The following is a 21,872-nucleotide window of genomic DNA, read 5'->3' as shown; positions in this document are numbered from 1 at the left end:
GGAGAATTTAATTAGCCATGGAAGGAACTCTAATTACGCTTAAGAAAAAAGTCTTGGGATGCATGTGACTGAGAGCCAGTCATTTTCTATTGTTTCGAAAGTAAACACTGGAGGCCTAGGCAATTTTTAGATCATCTGAGTTACAACGAAAATAACAAAGATGGATAAAGTTGATTCAAACATTAAAAAAAAAGGCAACCAAGTACTTCCCGTGAGCATGGTGCCTGCATCTCCTAGCAAGTACACACTCGCCAGCCAAACTACAACTTCACCGCGTTTGAAAGAAATGGTGATCGGATCGTACGTTAGTGATTTCCTTGGGACAATCCCTCAGGAATGTGGGTCAAACTTTTACTTTGTGTCTCTTTTTATGTGAAAGCAGGTACTCCTTGGCTAGCAAATGAGCCAGGCCCATGAAACAAGCAGGCAGTGGATATTTGAGGATGCTGGAGAGAGTGCAGCTCGCTACACATTAAAATGCTTATTCCGAGTCTTTATAATGAGATTAGGATGAGTTTACTTTAAATAGAAAAATCAAAGTCTAAGTTCCTCATTTGTTTTCCTGGCCTCACAATGGACTTGCCTCATTGCCTACTATAACCCTTCAAAAATTAAGACTTGAGACCCCAGAAGAATGATATTGCATTAATAACATACCACAACATTCAAGCTAATACCAGAAGGCTCAGCAGCCCTGCCCAGGGCAAGTCGCTTTCTTTTCCAATGCCTCGATGTTTTCTTCTGCAGCTGAGGCAGAAGAAATCCTTACTTGCCTTACAGATGTGCATGTGAGGCTTAATGAGGCTTGATTAATGTTATCAAAGCCCTTTGAGACCTCTGATAGGATAAGAAGCTTCCCAAATGCCAAGCCGTGCTCTTTCCAGATGAGTTAGGTCTAACTCAATCCCTGTGATAGCACACAGATGGTATTACCCTTGGTAATATTGCTGAATTTTGGCTATGAGGAGACCTCTTCAGTCCCTGGCTACAGAATCGTGTAAGACAAACATCCTGAGGCTGGTGACCATCTGGAAGACTCTGATTAGTGGTAACATCTGCCTTTAGTCTCTGGACACCAGATGGCAGAAAACAGCTTCGTAGATTGTCCAGGAAACCCAGGCTAACCCAGAAGATCTGTTCTTCTGCTAGTAGTTAAAGCAGCATTTTAAAGTACATTGCTCTGCAGTGTGTGCTACAGGGTCCTGCGAGCGGCTGCAATATCATCCAAGGTGAAGAGATGGAAAGTAACCTAAGGGAAACTTTAACACAATGTAGAGGGTAGTCCCATACCCTAAGTTATTCTCTGCAATGTCTGTATTCCATCTTTGCACTCAGAGTAGTACGGTGTAGTGCAAAGAGAAGGTACACAGGACGAGGAATTCACTGGTAGCAGAGAAGCGTGTTTATGCAACGTGCAAACACTGCAGGAGACGCGCATCTATTCAAACATCTTTTTCTCTTCAGCTTTCGGAGTTTCCAGTTAGAGCTTTATAAAGGGATGAAAGCATTAACCTCTGCAGCAAGAGAACGTTTAAAAAGCTCTGAGGAGTTAAGAGCAAAGAACATTGCTTACCAAATTTGGTGGCTTTTTAAACAGCTAAAACAAAAATCAACGGGAGTGGCTGGGGAAAGTCAAGGTTCAGGTAGAAATGCTGAGGAGTTACGCAAGGAAATAAATTATGTTGAACTCAGGTGCTAGTTTTTCTATCCTGGTTACATTATGGTTTATTTTTACATTCTATATTCCCTTTGGATTAATCTTTTTTTTTTTTTTTTTTTTTTTTTTTTTTTAATCCCAATGGCTGAGTGTCTGTAGGAGGTAAAGCGAGTTCCCTCTTCGGCTTGGATTTACCAGGCAATGTGTTATTTACAGCCTCCTCGATGACTTCTTTTAAAGTGCAGGCAGTTTTATATTGTGTTGCGGTGTGTTGGTAGCGCTGAAATTGTTTGGGTTTGAGAGAACTATTACCACCAGCCAGAGAGCAGAGCTTGGCTTCTGTGACTGAGCTCCAGAGCAGCCAGGCAGGCGTGCACGGGGCAGCGCGTGCTTCGTACACCATACCAGCGCGCTCGGACAACCCGCAGCTCTGGCTCCTGCCCTGTCTGTCTGGTACCTCTTCGGAGCATTTCAAAACCAAATCCAACCTTTCCTGTTTATGGATTCTCACATCGAACTGATGCCTCTTTTTGGGGGGTAGATTTCTTCCTAGCTTGGTGTGACTTATTATGAATTTCTGGGCTGTTGTTTTTAAGTGGCCCGAAGGTTTGCCCGTTTGTTTGAACCCTGTTCAAACTGAAGAGCTCAATTGCTGCTGAAGAAAGGAAAGCTTTGCTGACTTCTTCAAATTCTCCGTTAAAACCCTACTTAGCAGAGATGCTTGAACCTTAGCTGCAGTTTTGGGACATGGTGTGCTGAGATCTCTTCTTGGCGTGCTGACCAAAACTGTTGTATTGTTTGATTGGTTTTTCTTTTCTGTATCTGTGTGTTATTTTTATCTTAACCTTAGTTTGCAGATTTTGGGTGGGAAGAGGCTATTTTTTTTCTCTGAATCTGCTCAGCACCTAACACAACAGCGGCCATAGTAATAACAGACGATACTAAAAGAAATAGAGTGAAAAGCTAAAGGAACACTTAAAATTGTGAGACGAAATGTAGCTGTTTGCAGTCTATCTCCACACAGTGCTTCCTTCTGTATCAGCTCTCTGAGACCCAATCTTAAGCTGTGTTCATCAGGTGCCACCTTCCGTTAATGGGCACCGGATCAGTTGACGAATGGTCATTTCATTAATTATCAATTCCATTGGATCAGGCCCTCCAGAAGCAGGTGACCACAAATGTGAAGGGAAATCCTTCATGTCCGTTGAAAGCTGGAACGTGGGGTGGCAGTTATGCATTAGCTGCACAGTTAGCACTTCTTGGATCAGGCCAACATGGCTGGAGTTTTTCCAGGCCCAGAAAACTGATGCTTTACAGCAGATTGGATGGGAGCTGACCACCCACTTTCACTATGCTTTATTTACACAGGAACAGTAATCCGGATTGCCTCAGCAAGGGTGTGTGGAGAGATACATACACTGGCCTCTGTCTGTGCTTAGTTAACCTCTTCGTGGCCGTTGCTGGGACTAGTCCTGCATCTTAGTGTTGGAAACCCAGGGAAGTAATTCTGCTGCAGCAATGTTTATGGGGGAGAAACGCCACACAGCTGGAAGTTCCACTCTATTGGACATGGACCGCCAGACCTGGGGGTACTAGGGTGTTCTGCACAGCCTAGTTTTAGGCCATTCAGTGTGGCAGAAGCCTCGCTATCGCCTCACTGCCTCAGAACATTTGAAATTCTCTTTTGGTATGAAGCCTGTAAGATTTCAGTGCTGCTGGCCTTAGACTCCAAACCAGATTTGAACAGGACCCCAAACTCTGAAACTACCCACAGAATCCGCCTGGCTCTCAGTCAAGAGGAACATATTTTTTTGGCAATTTTTGCTTAGTACAGTGACCTACACTCAGCTCTCAACAACGTTGGTGTGAGTTCTGAAGTAACACCACTGACTGTGCAAGTCTGACTCCAGGTACACATGGCAGAGACTGAAATCAGAATCTGATTTAGCTCCTCCTTGGTGTTTAATCACAATTTTTCTTTTTTGAAAAGCCTTTCTGCCATACCTAGCGGAGGCTCATTAAGGGATGTCTTTGCAAACAGAATCTTTGGTTTGTGGCCAGATTTAGTCCTCTGTATTTTTTTATTCCCTCACATCTGCTTACGAGTGGAACCAAGACTAAACCTGTTCCAAATTAAAAACACACTAGTGCCCTCATACGTGAGAAGTGTGCACTACTGGCTGCACAGGGGAACCTCCTGCAAGATTTTATAGGGTCTTCCTTCTCAGTATGGCCTGGCTGTTCAGGATGCTTGTTCACTGCTCAAATTCCTGTCCCTTACGTTCCTTTTTCTCTTGTATTTTGAAATGAGTTTATTTCTGCGTTCACTGCAGAGATTAATTCTACCAAAAAGGAGCTGAATGCTTTATGGTTTAACTTTGGGAAACAGTTCATCAACAGCCATGGGCTTCCACTGCTTTGCTGTGGTTGGGCAGATGTTATCTTGTCCCCTCTTTGACTATAACTCTTGCAACTCCAACAGCGCAGAAAAAGTGGTTTGTTCTTGAGTCGTGTGTTTTGCTGTGGGTTTGGGGTTTTTTGTGGCCTCCTAAAAAACGGCTTGCACCCATCAGTGTTATTCCATCCTTCCTCCGTGAGCCTATGTCCCTGTGCAGAGCATGCTGTGACAGACCTGGGGACTCAAAACCGCAGAGGAGAGTAGGAAATGAATGTATAAATCGGAGCATTACCGTGGCGCCCGCTAGCAGTGCCATACCAGAGGACACTGCCTGTCATTGTCTCACCCATAAACCCCACTGGAAGGGGTTTAGGTTACTGCTGCAAGGTTTTCTGGCTTTGAATCTACCTCTGCAGAGGGTTTGGCTGAGTGGCATTGTAGAGTTTGAGAGGGGAAAAAGCATACTAGGTTTGATGACTGCAAGAAGATTTCATGCTCTCCGTTGTTTCACGGCTCTTGCAAGTAAGTACACAGAAGAAAAAATCAACTGGTTTCATTTAATATAGTGGAGCTTCTCAAAAAATCAGTCAGACTGCAAAGCAGATTAATCACTTCTGCTTCTTGGCAGACGAAGTACTAAATCAAATACTGGTTTACTCCCTCAGCACCCAAACTCCCTTTGCTAACAAATTATTTCTTATCAAAGAGAGCCCCCCAGACTCAGCACACACATGCTGGCAAAATCAATTTTATCCAGCGTACGGAGTGACAAAATTTATCTTCTGTTCCTCCTGATTATGAAATTTCATGCATCTCCAGTAGGCTTTGGCTCAGCTAAGAAAGCCCCATGTGTCAGCTACAGCGAGTGGAGCGAGCATGGGGTGAATTTGGCTAAATAGCAGATGATCTAACGGACCACGAAGCCTCTTCTATCCATAAGTAGTGAGTTCAGATCCATGCTGGGCCAGCAGAGGAGCGGGAGAAGAGTGAGCGGTTTCAGTCCAGCCTGCAAAGAGCAAATGTTTTTTTGCTTGCTGGTGGCCTTGGCAAAGCTACCCTGTCTTGAATGGGCTCTAAGCAGTGGATTATGTCAGCGTTCTTGCAAGCGGCCCCTTCGGGCCCTAGATGGAGAACAGGGCACGTAGAAAGCGCTTTGTTAAAGGATGCCGTGTCTCAGCATGTCGCTGGGAAAAGCCAGAGGAGAGAAAGGAAACGGCATCCGCTCCCTTGCTAGCCTGTGCCCTGAGCCAGCAGGACACAAGCTTCTCGATCCCCTGAGAAAAAGAGCAACGGGTCCGTTCACCCAGCGGTGGTCAGCAAGTGCTGTTGTGGCCGGCACTGTGACGTGGGGGGGTCACGGTGCCTGGGAGGGCTCAGTCCTGCAGGCAGCAGGGCGAGATCCTAAGCACCATCACGTTCACTGAAGCCTTTGGGCCTGGAGAGTGCTCAGCCCATTGCAGGATTACGCCGAGTACGCCCCGTCTAGGCTGACCTAGGATGCAATTCCCTGCTCTGTGATGAATGTCCCAGCCCTCTGTGGGTTGGGCTCAGGCTGAACATTGCTGTAATGTTGTCTTTGTTAGTTTAATTTTCTAATAACATATTTCAACGAGCAATGCAGCCAGACTGGAGCCATAACCCAGAACAGCAGTTGGCATGAAAAACACTACTGTATTTCTGACACTGGGGTCTTTTATAGCCAGGGTATGATGGTTTCAGCACCAGTGCAATTGCAACCAAGTATTAAATATCCCAATTAGTGCAATTCACAGTTATCGACAACACTGTTTTCTTTCCAACATTCCCCAAGGACAAGAGAATGTTCTGTGTGAATCTGAAAGCTTCAGAAAGAGGAGGCATTCATCGGCAGGGTGCTGCAGGGTTTAACATATGGATCTGCAGAGCTGATTTGGGGCCGGGCAGAGGCAGCACATGAGCTTTCTTAGTCAGTCAAGGCAAAACAGACCCAACAGCCCTACTTCACCATCTAAGAGGGGCATCTGTGTAGCAACAGGCATTGTAGGAAATGGCATTTGTTGGACTCTTGCTTGCAAACAGCAGAGCTGAGAAACGAGAAGAGAGCAGGCCCGAACCAGAAGGCATTGGCCCAGCAGAAGTCTGTATCGCTTCAGTATCCGCACGAGCCTCCAGACACAGGCATTTATTTTGTGTTTCCAGCTGCTTTGTGGAAATTAGAAGAAAGCGCTGCAAGATAGCCTTCGTAGCCATGAAACGTTCAAGGGAAAAGCACAATAATATTAAAACAATTTCTCCAGTTTAGACTGTAAATCCAGGTGTGTTTCTAGCTGTGCTCTTGCAGGCTCTAGTCCCTGCCAAACCTGTGCTCCCACCTGCAGTTTGTGATTGTTACCCAATGCAGCTACATTAAAACGCTGTTTGCCCAAGCTCATTTCACTAGTTTGTTCTAGATTTGCCCAGAGTTAAAAAAAAAATAAAAGGAAAATGAAATTCCTCACATTTCCTCCCCTCTCGCCTGGCTACCTAGTGTCATTCACAAATAAGGGCACGATCCTCCAAATGCAGGTGCTTACACTCGTTATTAAGCACACCCTGCCAGTGAAATGCAGGATTGGCTTCTGCAGGATTGTCTCCCAAGGATCAATGATTACTAAATGATCATTTTATCCCAGGTTCTCTCTTTGATTTTTTTTTTCCACCTTCAGTTTCTTGCTCTGTAAAGCCAGAGAGGAAAAAACTACAGCCGCAGAAAGATGCTGGATTTCAAGAGTTAAAAAATTATGGTTAAAAAAAAATAATCGTAACTACCTTTTAAGTAAACATCAGTGTTACTGATCCAGTTGTTTATGACTCTCTGTTCCAGCCCATTTCACTGACAAAAGCCAAGTGAAATTAGCATTTGATGCCTGAAAAGAAATGGAAAGCCATAGGCCTCCGAAGAAAGGGGAAGCAGTGGAATAAACAAACTCTGATTACAAGGAAGGGCTTGCGTGTTTGCTTAGAAAGAAATCAGTGAATCACAGGTTGTTTCCAGGCAGGAGAAGAAAGAACACATTCTGAATAATTCAAGGAATGGGGACACCGAGACACTTCAAGACCTCAGTGCTGCTGCTGCACGGGCTAAGGAGAGATGCCACAGCAGCCCGGGGGCCTGGGCAGGACCGTGAAAACATGGCTCGGTTCTTCCATTCTGCTCCTGACTGGCAATGTCAGCAAGTTCCTTGTGGTCTGTTAACTTTTAGGGAGTCTGAGCTGATTAGCATGATGCTGAACTCAAGCGAACGTGGTTAAAATGCCTTCCCGAGACAGCTGGCTGGTGTCAAGCTTGTGGAGCAGGAGACTAAGCTTGGATCTGAGGGATGACGTGTAGTTGTCACCTTGGTCTGCCTGTGCCTCAGCTCCCCTCTGAAGTCACTCCATGGCACCAACCTTTTTAGTAGACGTACTGTGAGGATAGGTCGAGCTTGGGAAGTTCTTTGGTAATGGGACTCCCATTTAGTATCTCAGCTAAATGGAAGGAGCCCCATTCAGCTCCTAGTGTTCACAGAAGAGCTGGCCTAGCGCTTCTAATCCTGTCTGCAAGGACAAGACCTTCCAACTAGCTTCCTACCTATTTAGTAACACCTCTGAACCTGTCTTTTTTCTTGACTCTGGATAATCCTACTCCCAACTGCTGCTAACTCAACCTCTTAAAATTCCACTTCCAACCTGCTCCTGGCTTGTGCCTCTTCTTTTGCTAGGGGTTCTTCACAACGGGACTTCCCATGCCATGAAGAAATCCCTGGTCAATATGAACACCAGCCTGAACATGGAAGGGGAATGCAGTGGGAGGAAAGGAAATTAGGGCCTTTGATCTCTTTATTTCATCTGGAAGGCATTGAGAGCCAAGTGCTTTTGAATAAACAAGCTGTCAGAGGTAGGGAGTGAACAGATCCACATGGATTGGGTGGGGTGCTCTCTGCACGAGCCGAGATGGAACTGATGTAAGGCAAGTGATGGGATGTTTCCCAAGCATTCCCCTGCCTGGTGATGTAATCTCACATTTATCATGTGCCCTGGCTAACGCTGATCTCTACACATGCCAAGGATGAGTGGAGGCAGACTTGCTGTCAATCCTAGGATAATTAACATTGGAAGAGACCTCTGGAGGTCTCTGGTCCAACCTACTGGTCAAAGAAGGGTCAGCTTTGGGGGCAGACTAGGTTACTCGGAGCTTTATCCAGATGGGTTTTGAAAAGGTCCGTACCTGGAGACTGCACAATCTCTCTGGGCAAGCTCTTCCAATAATCGACTGTTTGCATGATGAAAAAAATGTCTTTTAATCCACTTTGAACCTCTCTTATTTCAACATGCCCATTGTCCCTTGTCCTCCTGCCATACACCACTGCGAAGAGTCTGGATCTGTCTTATTGCTAACTTCTCAGAGGTATTGTAAGCTCATTATTAGCTCCCCCCCAGCTTTTCATCTCCAGGTTAAACAGGCCCAGCTCCCTGGGCCCTTGACTATATTGCTTCTTGGTAGCTCGTGTGTGGAGAAAGGCGGCTGAAGGTACGCCCCACTTCCTTGGCAGTGCAGGGAGCGTGTTCTGGCGTCCACAGACAAGGATTTATAGGCCTATGGGCAGGTTAAGGCAACTACAATGTGTGCTCAACACACCAAACAAGACGCAGAGGACGGAATTCCCAAACTAGGGCATCCATTTGCATGACCCACAGGTGGCTGGGTGCTGTGTAACACCCAGCAATCGCACAGCTCGTAAGGTAGGAAGCGAGCTTCTGAGATTGCATTGCCTTTAGTCACCAGCCTTCCTCTTTCTTCTCAGGGTAAGAAGCCAGACAAACAAAACTCTCCCCGACTCCCAATCCCACCATCTCTCTGCTATGATCACGCAAGGTTTACCCCTGCTAGGCTCACTAGTCTTCACCCTGGTGATCTCTGAAGTTACCTGTACAGCTCATTCGGAACCACTGCCTGGTGATCAGGCCCCTATCTGGGAGACACCGCCTTCGCTCAGGCATTGCCCACTTTTACAGGCTCCTACCCATCACCTCAGAGCAACTCCCTGGGCTAAACATGGCTCTGGGTCTCTTGTGGTTGTGCCCTGCTCTTTTCCAAAAGCAAACGGAGCACAGAGCTGTTGCCCGTACACTGTAATGAGGTTAAAGTTCCTCTTGTCACAGCTGGGATTAAAATCAAGGTCATTTTACCCCTTTGAGTTCCTCCTTTTCATCTCAGTCCATCCCCAAACAGGCATCTGTCTCTTCTTTAGTGACCCCAGCGCTTAGGACAGCTGGGACAGCTGCCTCGTGGCTGATTCCACCCACTTGCAATATTTATGCATTTCTTGCTGTCTCTCGCTCTTTGGGACCCTGCACCTTCCTGATCACTGCACTTCATTTGTCTCAGGTTTTAGAATTTATTTCGGTGACTCCAGTCCTGATGTCTGAGACTGGCTGAAAATAGTAACTCAGTCTGATCTTATCTGCAGCTATTAGAGACTTCAATTATATCCTCCCAGGACTATCTGCAACTCCTAAGAAATCAGATCTTGGTTATTGTTTTCTTATCCCTCTCCCTGTCCTCATAAACCTTCCAGCTATGGGGTTTGCTTTGATGAAGCTTTTCAGGAGCCAGATTGGACTTTTACAAAGTGTAAGATAATCAGGCACTTCCCTAAGCCCAGCCATGCCTGGATCCCAAAGGCCTTTGATGGCTTTGCTTCACAATGCCCTGAGAAGAAGTAACGTTATTATCAGTTTCCTGAGGGAGAAACTGAGGCACAGTGTAATTATTCGTTTCATTTTAAGAGCTATTTCTATTGGATTCTGTCTGGAATAATGGATACAGAGCACATTACAAACGCAGGGCATTGCAGACCATGGTTTGGCACACCTGCCCATGGCTACAGACTAATCCGATGGTAGGCTTCAGGAGTCCTAGCTAAAAATAATCGGTCAGTTCTTTCTTTATAATGTTATAAATTATAACATTATAATACATATTATAATCTTTATAATACAACCAACGTTCAGCACCAATATCTTACTGCTCTAGCACTCAAGGGCAGACGTTACTTTGCAGTTGCAGGAGAGAGAGGGTACTGGGAGTAACTGCATCTTCCAGCACCTGGATAAGGAGCTGGCTGACCTGACTTTAAATCCGCAGGCGTGGACAGCAGGCTGTCCTCTCCATTCACAGTGCATTGCCAGTAGCTCTTCTCCCTTTTGCCAGCGCCAGTGCCTCTTGCTGGGGCACCCTTTTGCCATTCAGTCACGTCTCCTTGAGGGAATCTCTCCTCTCTGTCTCTCTACAGCCTTCTGCTGCCACGGTGAGCTCTCCGCTATAGGGCAAGAAGCAGCAGCTGAGTGACCCACCACCCTGGAAAGCTTTGTGAAATAGTATTCTAGAAGGCAAGTCAGAGAAGAAAGATAAAATCCCGCCAAACATCTTACTAGCCAAGAGTCCCCGTGAAATCAGGGGTTAGGAAGGGTAAAGAAAGCCAGAACAGCTAAAAATTTTCTAACTTCTTGTGCACAGCGCCTCGTATTTGGGAAAATCCCTGTATGGCTGAAGATTCCCCCAACGTTCTTTGCAGCCAAACTCAGCAAGGTTTGTTTTTAGGAAGGGACACAGTGTGGCATTGACACAGAAGCCCCTTGCTAGGGACTATGAGAGGCTAGCTGCAAATGAGGGCAGAGACAGCTGAGAAAGTTGCACACACAAGTGTGCAGTGTGTAAACGTTGAAGGAACAATAAAAGGCGCTGAAATGGATCTAAGTCTGGCTTAGCTCCTGGCCCCCTTGATCTTAGCAGAGCCATAGGTTCAAGCCCGGAGCTCAGCACGGCACGTTTATAGGGGTGGTTTTCCAGTGCGTAGAACGCTTGTTTTATTGAGGTCAAGGCATGGAAAGAAAGACAAATATATTAGACAAGATAAGATCAGAAAGATTAGACCCAAACCTCCAGTTCTTAGCACCTCAATTGCTGGTATGTTTGCAATCAAGATCTACTATCTCTGGCTTGAGTCCTTCCCTAAAGTAAATATATAAAGTAAATATTTGTAACTCTTGTGGCTAGGATCTGTTCTGGATAGATGTTTTTGCAGTGTCTTGTGCTATGATGCTTCAAAGCCAACTGGAGCCATTTGGCACTACCCCAAATCAATTGATCACTAGCAACAACAACCACCTTCTCCTTTATTTAAAAAAAGAGCGTGTTATTAATTTTCCAGTCCCCTCTGTTGCTCATGTCCGGCGCACTTTGCACTAGAGGCTCTTGGCGCCGTGCTTCTCTACTTGTCCAGCACTTCAGATTTCGATGCTGCACATCAGCCTGCTGCCTGGAAAATAAACAGATGCTGTAGCAGGGCTCACATTCCCTGGATCTTGGCTGTCAAGCAAAGCAGGGAATGACACGGACCACCATAAGGTGGGGCTTGTGGCCTTACATGACTAGACGTCCTCTGGGCTCCCTGCCAGCTTGCTGCTGTGCTGGGCAGAGGTGATTGCCTTGGCATCTCCCGAAATCAGGGCCAGAGTGATCATGAAACAGTGGGCAGCAGGGGGTGGAGGTGTGGGCTTGTGGCTTTTTGAGTTTTCATCAAAACATGAATCAGTGTCTAGATTTTTCCACTTTTTTTTTTTTTTTCCCCTCCATGTTTTCATTGAAACTGATAATAAATTAAAAAAAAAAAAAAAAAAAAAAAAAAGAGGAAGAGGAGAGGATGTGGAAAGTATGGCTGAAATTTGGACTTTCTGCAATGTTTGTGAGCTGGGTATAAAAGCATAAGGCTATGACAGCTTGACAACAGTGCTGGAACGAGGCCAGAGCTGTACCAGTCCATACCCACTATGGCAGAAATAAGTATTCCTGCACTACGGCCTGCCTGGACAGAAACCCTGGCTGATCTGAGCGGGACCCTAGGCAGGGCTGCGACCGCACTGGGACACTGGTGTGGATCCCCACCACGGCCCCGCTCTGCCTGGCGTGCTCTAGAGTTCACGTACCTAAGCAGTAGAATAGGCAAGTCCAGAGACAGGGCCTGGTTCTCAGAGCTGCTCGGTATTTCCCTGGAAGTGCTGTTGCACTCACACGGGAACTGTTCCGAATTAATAAGGACCTTGGAATCTGACTCAGAACAAATATTTATTTCCCCTGCAGTAAAATGTAAGTATTGATAACTCATCCCTTAACCCTGCTTTCACAAAATTCTTTTAACAGTCCCTAAATTTCAGCTCCAAATCTTGGTTAAAGATAATTAGCACCCTATCCCAGAAAAGATTCACCTGAGAAGCTCCTAGATTCGATCAGTGTGTTGTTGGTAATGTTTAATAGTTTTCATTTCTACGTATTCTTTAATCAACCCCAAAATTCAAGGAGTCATACATAGACACTTTTTGGAACTGAATTCTTCTGGGAAAGGGTTTCCCTTAAGAAAACGAAATTTGACAAGTCAAATCAATTGTATTTTCAGCTGATCAAACCATAGAAAAACTTGATTAAAAGGAGGGCGGGGGTACAGGGACTGGGGTTTTTGGTTTGTTTTGGCTTGTTCTATAAAAAATGTCCACTTCACTGAAAAGCTATCTCTCTTCCACCTGCCAACCCTCCCCCCCAACAACAACAAAGTCCTTTGATGTAAAATTTTTGGCCAGTTTAACCACAAACATACATAGACAAGAAAAAGCCATCCGAAGATTTTGGCAAATCATAGCTACATTTTTTTCCATAACAGACACAGTTAGTTATCTTTCCATAATCCCAAGTTATTGTAGCTCCCAAATGGTGTCTAAACTTCGCTATCATAGGGGTCAAAACGCGGCTCATCATTTTTAGTTACTTTGCTTTCTCCATTTTGGGGGCTTTGTGGGCTTCTTACAAAGGTTGGTCTTTAAGATCTGGGTGTGGGTTATCCATCGTTAATTACATGGAACAATATGTTGGCTCCACCCTCAGTAATTCCTTCAGAATTCCATTTCTGAATTGGGAAACTTTTTTCCTTCTGTCCCCGATCATCCATTTGGGTCTATGTTAAACAGTAGGCACTTATTAGAGAAGACAGCTAGATTTTAGTCACAAACAACTCTTTTGACACTGCTTAGGTTCCTCCTTTGAGTCTTTTTTTTTTTCCCCTAACGAAGGAACACATCCCGTTATGTGCTCTTGAAGGCACACAGTGACATCTAGCGAGTGAATTGTATAGGGCAAGTAAACAGGAGAACCAAATAGGTTATCTTGCTTCAAAGGTCTGCTTCGATAACAAATTTGAACGTTATTTTTAATTATTTATGAAAAAAATGGAAGAAAAGTCTTATTTTAAATCTTTGCAGCACAGATGCAAAAAGAAATGAGTTCATTATATGTACGTGAAAGATTTTAATCTGGATGAAAATGCATTTTTAAACAATTGGAACACACTTTTTGATTGTATTGGGGAAAATAGATGGACAATACCCGCGTGGGGATGTTCCTTTAAAACAGCCGGGTCTAATCCTCATCTGGAGCTGATTTGTGGCTTCCCAGCTGACTCCCTGAGGTCAGTGATAAGGTGAGGACCAAGTGGCCCTTATAAAAGCAGCGAGAACAGCTCTGGAGGGGTTTTTTTGGTGTGGAGTGTTTGGGCTGTGACAGTGGACATCGTCCTGTAGAAGTCACATTTGGTAAATGGATTTTATTTGCTATTTTCCTGAGGAAAAAGGTAAGGTGGATGAGTTGAAAGACTTGTTTTGGTTCTTGGGCAGAAGATCTTTGAACAGTGCTCCTCTAACAACAGTTGGGCTGTTGCAAAAGAGGGTGGGTTTGGACTTAGAGGAGAGGTTAAGTATTTGTTGTCTATTTTGTGTCATGGGGAAAAAAAATCATGAAAACTACCAAACTTTCACACTTCTCTGAAAACTTACATTGACTATCTGGTGTGTGCATTACCTGCAAACCGTCAGTTGGTGTGACCCATTTAGCCCTATCTTGCTTGCTTCTCTCTTGCTGTCTAAGAACTTGCTCTGGGGTTAATAACCCCAGCACTTGACGAAATGCCATCTGAAGGGCTAATCTTTTTGGACTTAAAGGCTGACAATTACCATTGTAGCTGCTCATTGACAATCTGCTAAGAGTCCCCAGACATCCATGACTTGGGGAAGTTCCAGATGGAAACAAAACTGACTATTAGCACAGAGGACAGTTAGATGGCTTAGTTCTGTTGTCACAAACAGGATGAAAATCTGTTGGATTTGTGCAGTTCTGGCATGTCTGTTCTGAAAGGAAGAACTTATGATCAGCCTATGTGTAAGATTTGGAACGCTATCATCAGCTCTCTCCTTAGTAAGAGGGCATTAGCCTAACAGCACCAATGACCAGTTTCTACCTTCTGATCTGTGGCCAGCTTCCTACACGATCTCGGACAAGCTGCTTCACCTCTGAGCTGACTTGTTTTCACTCCAAAACTGAGACACTGTGTGCCCTTGGACACTGGTTGTCTCTAAATTTTTCTGTAATCCATGAATTCTATTTTTACGCAACTTTCTTGGTCACTGGCAGAAATCTTAATACAGATCTTCTTTGGCTGATAACCTGGGCAGCCTGTTTTGAATTAGCTCCCTTGACTTGCATCATTTATCAGTCTTCTCCTTATGTTCGCTTCAATAGCGACTTCACCATTTGTGTTGGATCTAAAACATCTGACATCAAGTAGCAAAAGAACTAATCTTAGATTCAGAGTTTTATACTTGTGCCTTCATTTACTTTAGATTGCTTGGCCATGGAATAATTTCTGAACTGGATTTCTTTGGAATTGGACGACTGAGTTTGAAGGAAGCTTCGAGCAATGAAAGCTCGTGCTGTCCCAGAGACAATAAAAGACACAGGGTGGCTAGGTCCTAAGCAGACCAAATAAGGCACAACTCATGGTGCCTCCCAGTAAACTTGGAGTGGGGGAGAGGAACAAAATCAACAAAGCTGGTCCAATCCACTGGCTCCTGGTTTCCTCAGAAATTTGTAAAGAGACCGATAACAAAAGATTACTCTTTGACTCTGACTCTAGCCACCAAGTGGGGTGAATAAGTATCTTGGAAAAGGAGAATAAAAGTGTTGGTCCTGACAAAGCTGAGTTGGTGTCAAAAGCTCATTTCCCTGTCCTTGCCCTGATGGGGCTGTCTCCTTGCTACTTGAGAAGTAGCAGAACAAACACTGATGACTTGCAGCCTACATTCTGTTTGAGGGACGCTACCCCTGCACCCCAGCGCAGTGGCAAAGGACGGATAAAGGGTGCTGTGCTGCTTTTGGCCCAAATGTAGATTAAAGCTGAGTTTGTACTGTGACCTAGACATTCAAAACCAGGTACAGATTAAGAGTGAGCTGGGGGGAGAATCCAGCATCATTTTTGTGGCTCTGGCTTTCTCTGACCTTAGTGCTCCTGCCTCCCAGCAGTATCTACTGGTGACAAGAGCCTCTGGTCACGGTTAGAGCGGAACCAACGCACTTCAATTGCTTCTCTGGCTGCTGCTCAGTCCTTCTCACTGACGTGAACTGAAGCATTTTTGTGCAACTGCTTAAGACGGAGCTGACCCTCTGTGCCTCTCAGGGGCGATAAAATGAAGGCAGCCACGCTTGCACCTTTTCTCACACAGAACCTGTACAGCACAATCACCTCTACAGCAAAAGTTTTATTAAAAATCACAGCACACGGATCCTTTGGCCAATAAAGGCGTACATGAAAGGACGGAAATACATATACAATATGCTTAGGCAAGTACCAAGAGTTGTTGTCATCACAGATAGCTTCAGGTTTCTAGCAGTTTATTTCCAATATAAATGCTGAGCAAATAAACAGCGTGCCACACCCCACCCCCAAACGGTAGAGTTGTGTGGCTGCAAAAAATGTGCAATTTCGTTCAGTTGTTTAAAACCTACTCAGCACAGTACCCCACGCTCACTCTGTTTCATAAAGGCACACTTACGTAGTATCCTTCAGCTTCAGATAGGCTACAAGGAACAGACTGATCCCTTTCCAAGTTTTACTAGACATTACCTAAATAGTCTGTATTCGAAAGTAATAACTGGCATATTATGTTGGCATAAAGTAGTTCCAGTTCCAAGGTAAAAGCATATCTTACATGTAGCAACAGGTTTGAGTCCTGCAGGCAGTGTGTTCTAAATAAAATACGTAGCAGTGAAGGTGTTGACAGTTTGTCAAGCGTACAGCAACACCAAAACCATATTTCAACCCTGATGCTGGAGCTGAGCTGAACAGAAGCGAATAGAAATGCAACTCTCCATCACCTTCCCGTGCCGCTGGGCTTTTAATCCAATCCGCAGAGCTACCGCCTTGGCCTCCAAAACATCAGTGTTGACAGACATGAAATACAAATAGAAGTGCTCAAAAATGAGGCATTTCAACTACAGAAAACGTAACATTTGTCAAAAGCGTGACACACAGAAGCTGTATTGGAGCAAACTTCACAAGAACAAGGCTAGACATTCAGAAAAGAAAGTATTTGGTTACAGGAACAGTAATTTCTAAGTTGGGTTTGGGTTTTTTTTGAAGTTCTTGAACCGACTATAGGAATTCTTGGAAGTTTAACGGTTGTTTTAGAGGGACTGTTAGTTCATTTAGTATGGTAATTAATGGTTTAGCTACTTATTTTTACACATAAAAGTAATTAAGTCATGTTGCACCTGAAAAAAAATCACTGGAAAATAAAATCAACTTTCTAGTTGAATTTATGCCATTGTCAGCTTTAAACATTTCAGTATCAAGTCTTGGATGTGATCACGGAGGGGGCACGTCATGAACAATTAACTTCTCTGCTGTAGATAGCTCTGGTAGAATGTTAAATGCCCGATTTAAAAAATATATATCTGCAATAACAAGAAGCTCAGTAGTGTTACAGATCAGCTCCATGGCAGACCTGAATGGATGCTGACATAAACTTCACACAGTTCCTAACTTACAGTGCGTAACACACTGATAGCTAGAAAAGCTGAGGTGATACTTTTTCCCCATACTAACAGTAATACCAAAAATGCAAAATATTTGTGAAGAGAAAACTTGGGAAACCAGCAGAAACGCCATTTAAAAAAAATAAAAAGCCCAACGTATCACTAACCTCTCGGCACGACGAACGGCTACAAAAAAAAGAAGACAAATCTGTTCCTGGATAACTTTGTTTTCACTAAGGCCCACACCAAAACTTTCCCCTCTAATAGAGCTGCTATAAAGACCTCAACAGCACCTAAACATCCTCCCAAATGCTGGACCCACTGAAGTCAGACTCCTCGCCCTGACTTTCAAGACAGACAAAGATTACATCGCGGTTTTCAAGTACAAAACCACCATGTACGAGGCTTCTGAGATGATGTCAGGCAATACAGAACCTAGTCCTGAGAAGGCATGAAAGACAGCCTTTAATTACTACTCTTAAAAGACTCGATTTGTTCAAAATGTGCTTTCTATTTCGCTGAGAAAAAATGGGCTCAAAAATGGATTTTGGACTGAAACTTTAAAACTTTAGCGACTCGCTCATGCAATACACAGATGTTTCTTGATTACTCAAAATAACATTAACAGGTCTTTCACATGCAAATTCTTTCTAGCAGAATGTAAAAAAATAATTCTGTACTAGTTAATGTTTTTCTCGGGTTTTTTTCCCACACATGTGGGATGTCTGCTCTCTCCCAACTGATTCGATTTGCTTTCAAAACACCAAAAAAAGTCTAAAACCTCCATCTTTTACTTTTGTGGAACTTCCCAGTTAACTGGGATTGAAATCGAAGTGCTCTATTTGCAGTAAGGGGGTGTCTAGTAAAGAAACTAACCCCCCTACCGAAGGACAAGAATCTGTCAAACCTTCACGTTAAGTTGTTTTGCAACCAGAGCAAAACACGGGTTTCCTGAAACAGAAAAGGGCGTAATGAAGCTGATCAGAGCAAGATCCAGGTATCAGGTACCTACGAGGGGTCACCACCATTTCTGAGCCGCATTGCAGGCCGCGCACCTCGGCAGGCAACGGGCTGCGCTGCTGCCACGAGATCTACCTGGGTACTTCGGGGCGCACGCTGCTCCTGACACCCCTGTAAGAAACTCTTCCAGAGAATTCCTTAACTGGGAAGTATTTCTATGCGGAATGTTTCCCATGGGGTTCAATATCAGATGGAGATCAGCGTTTCTTCACCGTGAATTTTGCTAGCAAGGACAAACGCTTTTTGCGGGGGGTGGGGATGGGAGTTGTGGGGAGGGAGAGTCAAAGTCAACCATGTAAACAACTTCCACGAACACAGTATTGGTAGGAATGGGTAAACAGTCCATTCTTACTAGCTTGAGAGACATGCAGCAGACTTCTGATCTGCAGTTCAGATCCCAGGACTTTAAATAATGGCTTGTGCACCCATAAATACAAGCACTGCTTGATATGTAGCTCTCATGGACATTACAGTACCTCCTTAAACAAATTCAAAATGACATTGAACTATCTTATTTTTCCTATACATCATACATTTTCAATAATTATAAATAAATACTCACATTACAAGCATTTAATCACATATATACACACAATACTAGCGAACCCCAAATGGCAAATAGCTATTTTTTAAAACGCTAAAACCAATTCGAATTTCCTGCAATCTTGTTAAATTCTTGTTTTGGAATAGTATACCTTGCCGAAAAGCACATCTGCCTATCTGTCAATACGTAAGCATGCATTAGAATGGACACATGCTAAAATAACTTTTTTTTTTCGGTATCTTAGTTTAACTTGTTTCAGAAGGAAGTCAAAGATTTGTTCTAATTTTCAAAATAGAGAATCACCATCCTCTGCAGAAGGCTGTTCTTAATCCTCAATAATTTAATCAAAACAAGAGAACAACAACAAAAAAAACCAGCCCATACGTGATTCCTTTGGTGTAAATGGCTAACTTGCTAATTTAAGAAGCAAAAGTACAGCGATATTGGCACACCTTTTTTTTTTTTCTTTTTTCCTTTGCAATTTGTCTCTTCCTGCAGGTGGGAACAGACACTGACCCAGGGAGAGGAGGAAATGAAATTGTGTGAAAGTGCAGTGTGCAACAAACAGTTAAACCGATAATTAACAATGCCCTTCAGGCCCCAAAGTAAAAACTCTGCTTATACTGAAAGATCTGTAGCTGACAAGGGTTACTGGAAGTCAGTAGCTCTGTAGTAGTACTGGGGAAAAAAGTATTTCTGTGTATTAGAGCACCTGCCATTCAAAAACGTTTGCTTACCTACAGGTTTGAAGATAAATAACACGGTGAAATTGTGTAAGTGATTTGTTCTACAGCCAAGAATGCCCTGTCTGCATTTACTGCTCACTACTGCATCTGATGCTGACAAGCTCTGTCAGCGCTAGAATTAGCTGTAGTGTAGACAGGACTAAGGGACACAATCCCACTTGCTGACAAATCCCTTGAGCAATTAACTTAGACCGCCTGTAAAATTATTTTTAGTTCCACTAAAAGGTGCTGCTGGAGAGGAGGAGGGAATTCACACAGTCTAGCTTCAGGCATCTAAAACGTGACTGTCAGGGGATTAGTCTCCTTAGATTGCAACACATCTCCTGAAAAGAGAGGCAAGGCTCTCCTCAAACAGGAGTTTGTGGCGTGGGGGAACCTATTTCTCTTGACTACATACAGAGTTTACCTTCTTAGCTGAGGTACACGCGTTAGGGCAATCTCATGTGAACTCTGAATAGCTTCCATTGATCTAATCCTGCTAATTTACACTTTGCAGAGGTAATCCAGACAATATAATTCTGAAGCCTGCAACATCTGACCTTGTCAGCGAGAGGACTTACTGTCGGATGGGGAAATGTTTGTCCATACACAGTGTGTTTGGAGGATGAGCTCAGAACAACACCTTCGCCTCACAACTGAAGGCTTTGTAGCGTAACTGTTTGCCCCCCCGATAAAATAATCTCTATCTGCCAAATACCGTAACTCATCCACCTTTCTAAACACAGACTTACTCCATAGCTGCCGGATAATTATGTACATGATGTCTTTAAAACAAAGAAAAGCTTACAGACAAGTTACACAGAAGGTCCAACACTTCCACTCTTGTAAATCGGAGCACTCGCCAAAGAACAGACTCTCTCCCTGCTCCAACACAAATATCTTCGGTAAAAATCGTTACCTTGACTTGACTGCTTGTGTCGATAACCAGTCACCTGCTCCCAGTGGCAACAGCAGCTGATTTGTGGCCCCATTAGAATATTCAAACCCTGCCAAACTGACACTTCTTCCTCACCAAGAAATAAACAGCAGATGCTGGTTTCACAATCTTATAGATAGCATAAAGGCCTGTCACGATCTTTAGCAAATACATCTTGGAATCTGTTAAAAACATTCCAGCAACTTTTCATTCAAGTTATCTCCCTCCAATTTTCTGTTCTATCCGTATTTTGCAACCTATTGTTTGCCTTCAATCCTGTCACATGAGCCTTTCCATGCTTTTTGTCATCTGTTTCTTTTTTTTTTTTTTTTTGAAACATCTCTACATCATGCCACATTAGTAGCTCTTAGGAGTTTCAGGGTTTCATTGATCGTGACATAACGAATCGTGCAAATACTTTTGAGTAATTTTTAAGCCCTATTCACCGGGGTTTTCCCCAAGTAATAGAAACCAAGCTCAGAGAGTCCATCAACATTCCGCCTTTTCCTTCCTCGGACTTTCACGGGATGCCATCCTTCCTTTGGCAACACTGTGAAGGAGGCACTCCCCAGTCATACATGTAGGAAAGCCGGAGCTTAACCTCCTCCTTACAGAGCTTTCCTTCTTTAGCCAGGGTCTGGTGCTTTTCCAGCATGTCCTCGATGCTTTGCTTATGAGTTACTATGTACTTATTGTTGCAACCTCGTGACTTATACTCAGTGTCAAAACGAGGGTCGTGCACTCTCTTCACGTCAATGGGAGCCAGCCACACCCCCAGGGAGACATCCTCACTCTGCCACATGTTCAGGTAGTCCCTGCTAAGACGCAAATAGCGCACCAGATCCGCAGAAATCACGTAACCACCACCCAGAGCATACGGCAGATAGTAGTCACAGAGCACCCAGGCGCTCTCTTTCCATTTGCCGCCAGATTTCACTCGACCGCGGCCGGAGAAGAAGCCCCAGTAGAGTCGACGTGGCTCCTTGGCTCTCAGCTCCTCGACGAGCACATCCAAGCGTACGAAGGTATCGTCGTCAGCCTTCAGGGCAAACTGGAAGTCCAGGTTCAGATCCAGCCAGACGTAGGTGGCCAGGACTTTAGCCGTCAGGTTCTCGTACGAATCCCGCAGCTCTGGCAGAAGGAGGAGGTCTCTGTGCCTGCTTTGCTCCAGCTCCAGGCTACGCAGCTCCTCGGCCCCCAGCCCCGCCGTGCCGATCACAAAGCGGCTCCAGACGTCGTCGTGGGGGGAGCGCCCGGCGGCCGAGAGCCACGTGCTGCGGATGATGCTGCGCCGCTCGCTGTACTTGGGGCCGCTCGTAATGAGCACGGCCAGGAAGGCGTTCTCCTCCGGGGAGGCCGCCGGGGCCGCGGGGGGATGCGGCCCCCTGGCACCCCGCGGCGGCAGGGCCGCGGGCTGGTTGTGCGGGAGCCCGCGGGGGGCTGGCAGAGGCCGGAGGCCCTCGGAGGTGCACTTGGCCAGGTAAAGCAGGACGACGGCGAAGAGCGACAGGCCGCCCAGGCCCAGGGCCGTCTTGTGGCGGCACAGCAGGCGCAGCAGCTTCATGGCCGCTGGGCCTCGACGGGGCGAGCGGGGGCCCGGCTGCGGCCCCTCCCCTCCAGGCCCCGCCCCCGCGGGTTTAGGCGGGAACGGCAAGAGCCTCGCCCCCGGTAGGTGGGA

The 21,872-nt window shown here is 45.0% G+C and overlaps 1 protein-coding gene across 2 annotated transcripts; it reads right to left on the bottom strand.

Moving 5' to 3' along the window:
- Positions 1–20,714: 20,714 nt before the first annotated feature.
- B3GALT6 (beta-1,3-galactosyltransferase 6) lies at positions 20,715–21,758 on the bottom strand. Of its 2 annotated transcripts, XM_086476261.1 has the most exons (2): positions 21,585–21,758; positions 20,715–21,539 (listed from the first exon to the last, which is right to left on the bottom strand). In XM_086476261.1, the coding sequence occupies exons 1-2, from the start codon at positions 21,756–21,758 to the stop codon at positions 20,715–20,717; spliced, it is 999 nt and encodes a 332-aa protein (XP_086332387.1). The 2 variants fall into 2 exon arrangements, with proteins under 2 accessions (XP_086332387.1, XP_009954215.2); XM_009955913.2 differs by having other exon boundaries at positions 20,715–21,758.
- Positions 21,759–21,872: the final 114 nt, after the last annotated feature.

The sequence above is a fragment of the Leptosomus discolor genome, chromosome 20 (genome assembly GCF_034619465.1).
Source record: "Leptosomus discolor isolate bLepDis1 chromosome 20, bLepDis1.hap2, whole genome shotgun sequence".
Lineage (NCBI taxonomy): Eukaryota > Metazoa > Chordata > Aves > Leptosomiformes > Leptosomidae > Leptosomus > Leptosomus discolor.
Note: the sequence above shows the minus strand (reverse complement) of the source record. Positions and strands in the feature narration are given on the sequence as shown.

Excerpts from the sequence above, each read along its gene's own strand:
- B3GALT6 (XM_009955913.2), bottom strand. The coding sequence starts at position 21,758 with ATGAAGCTGCTGCGCCTGCTGTGCCGCCACAAGACGGCCCTGGGCCTG.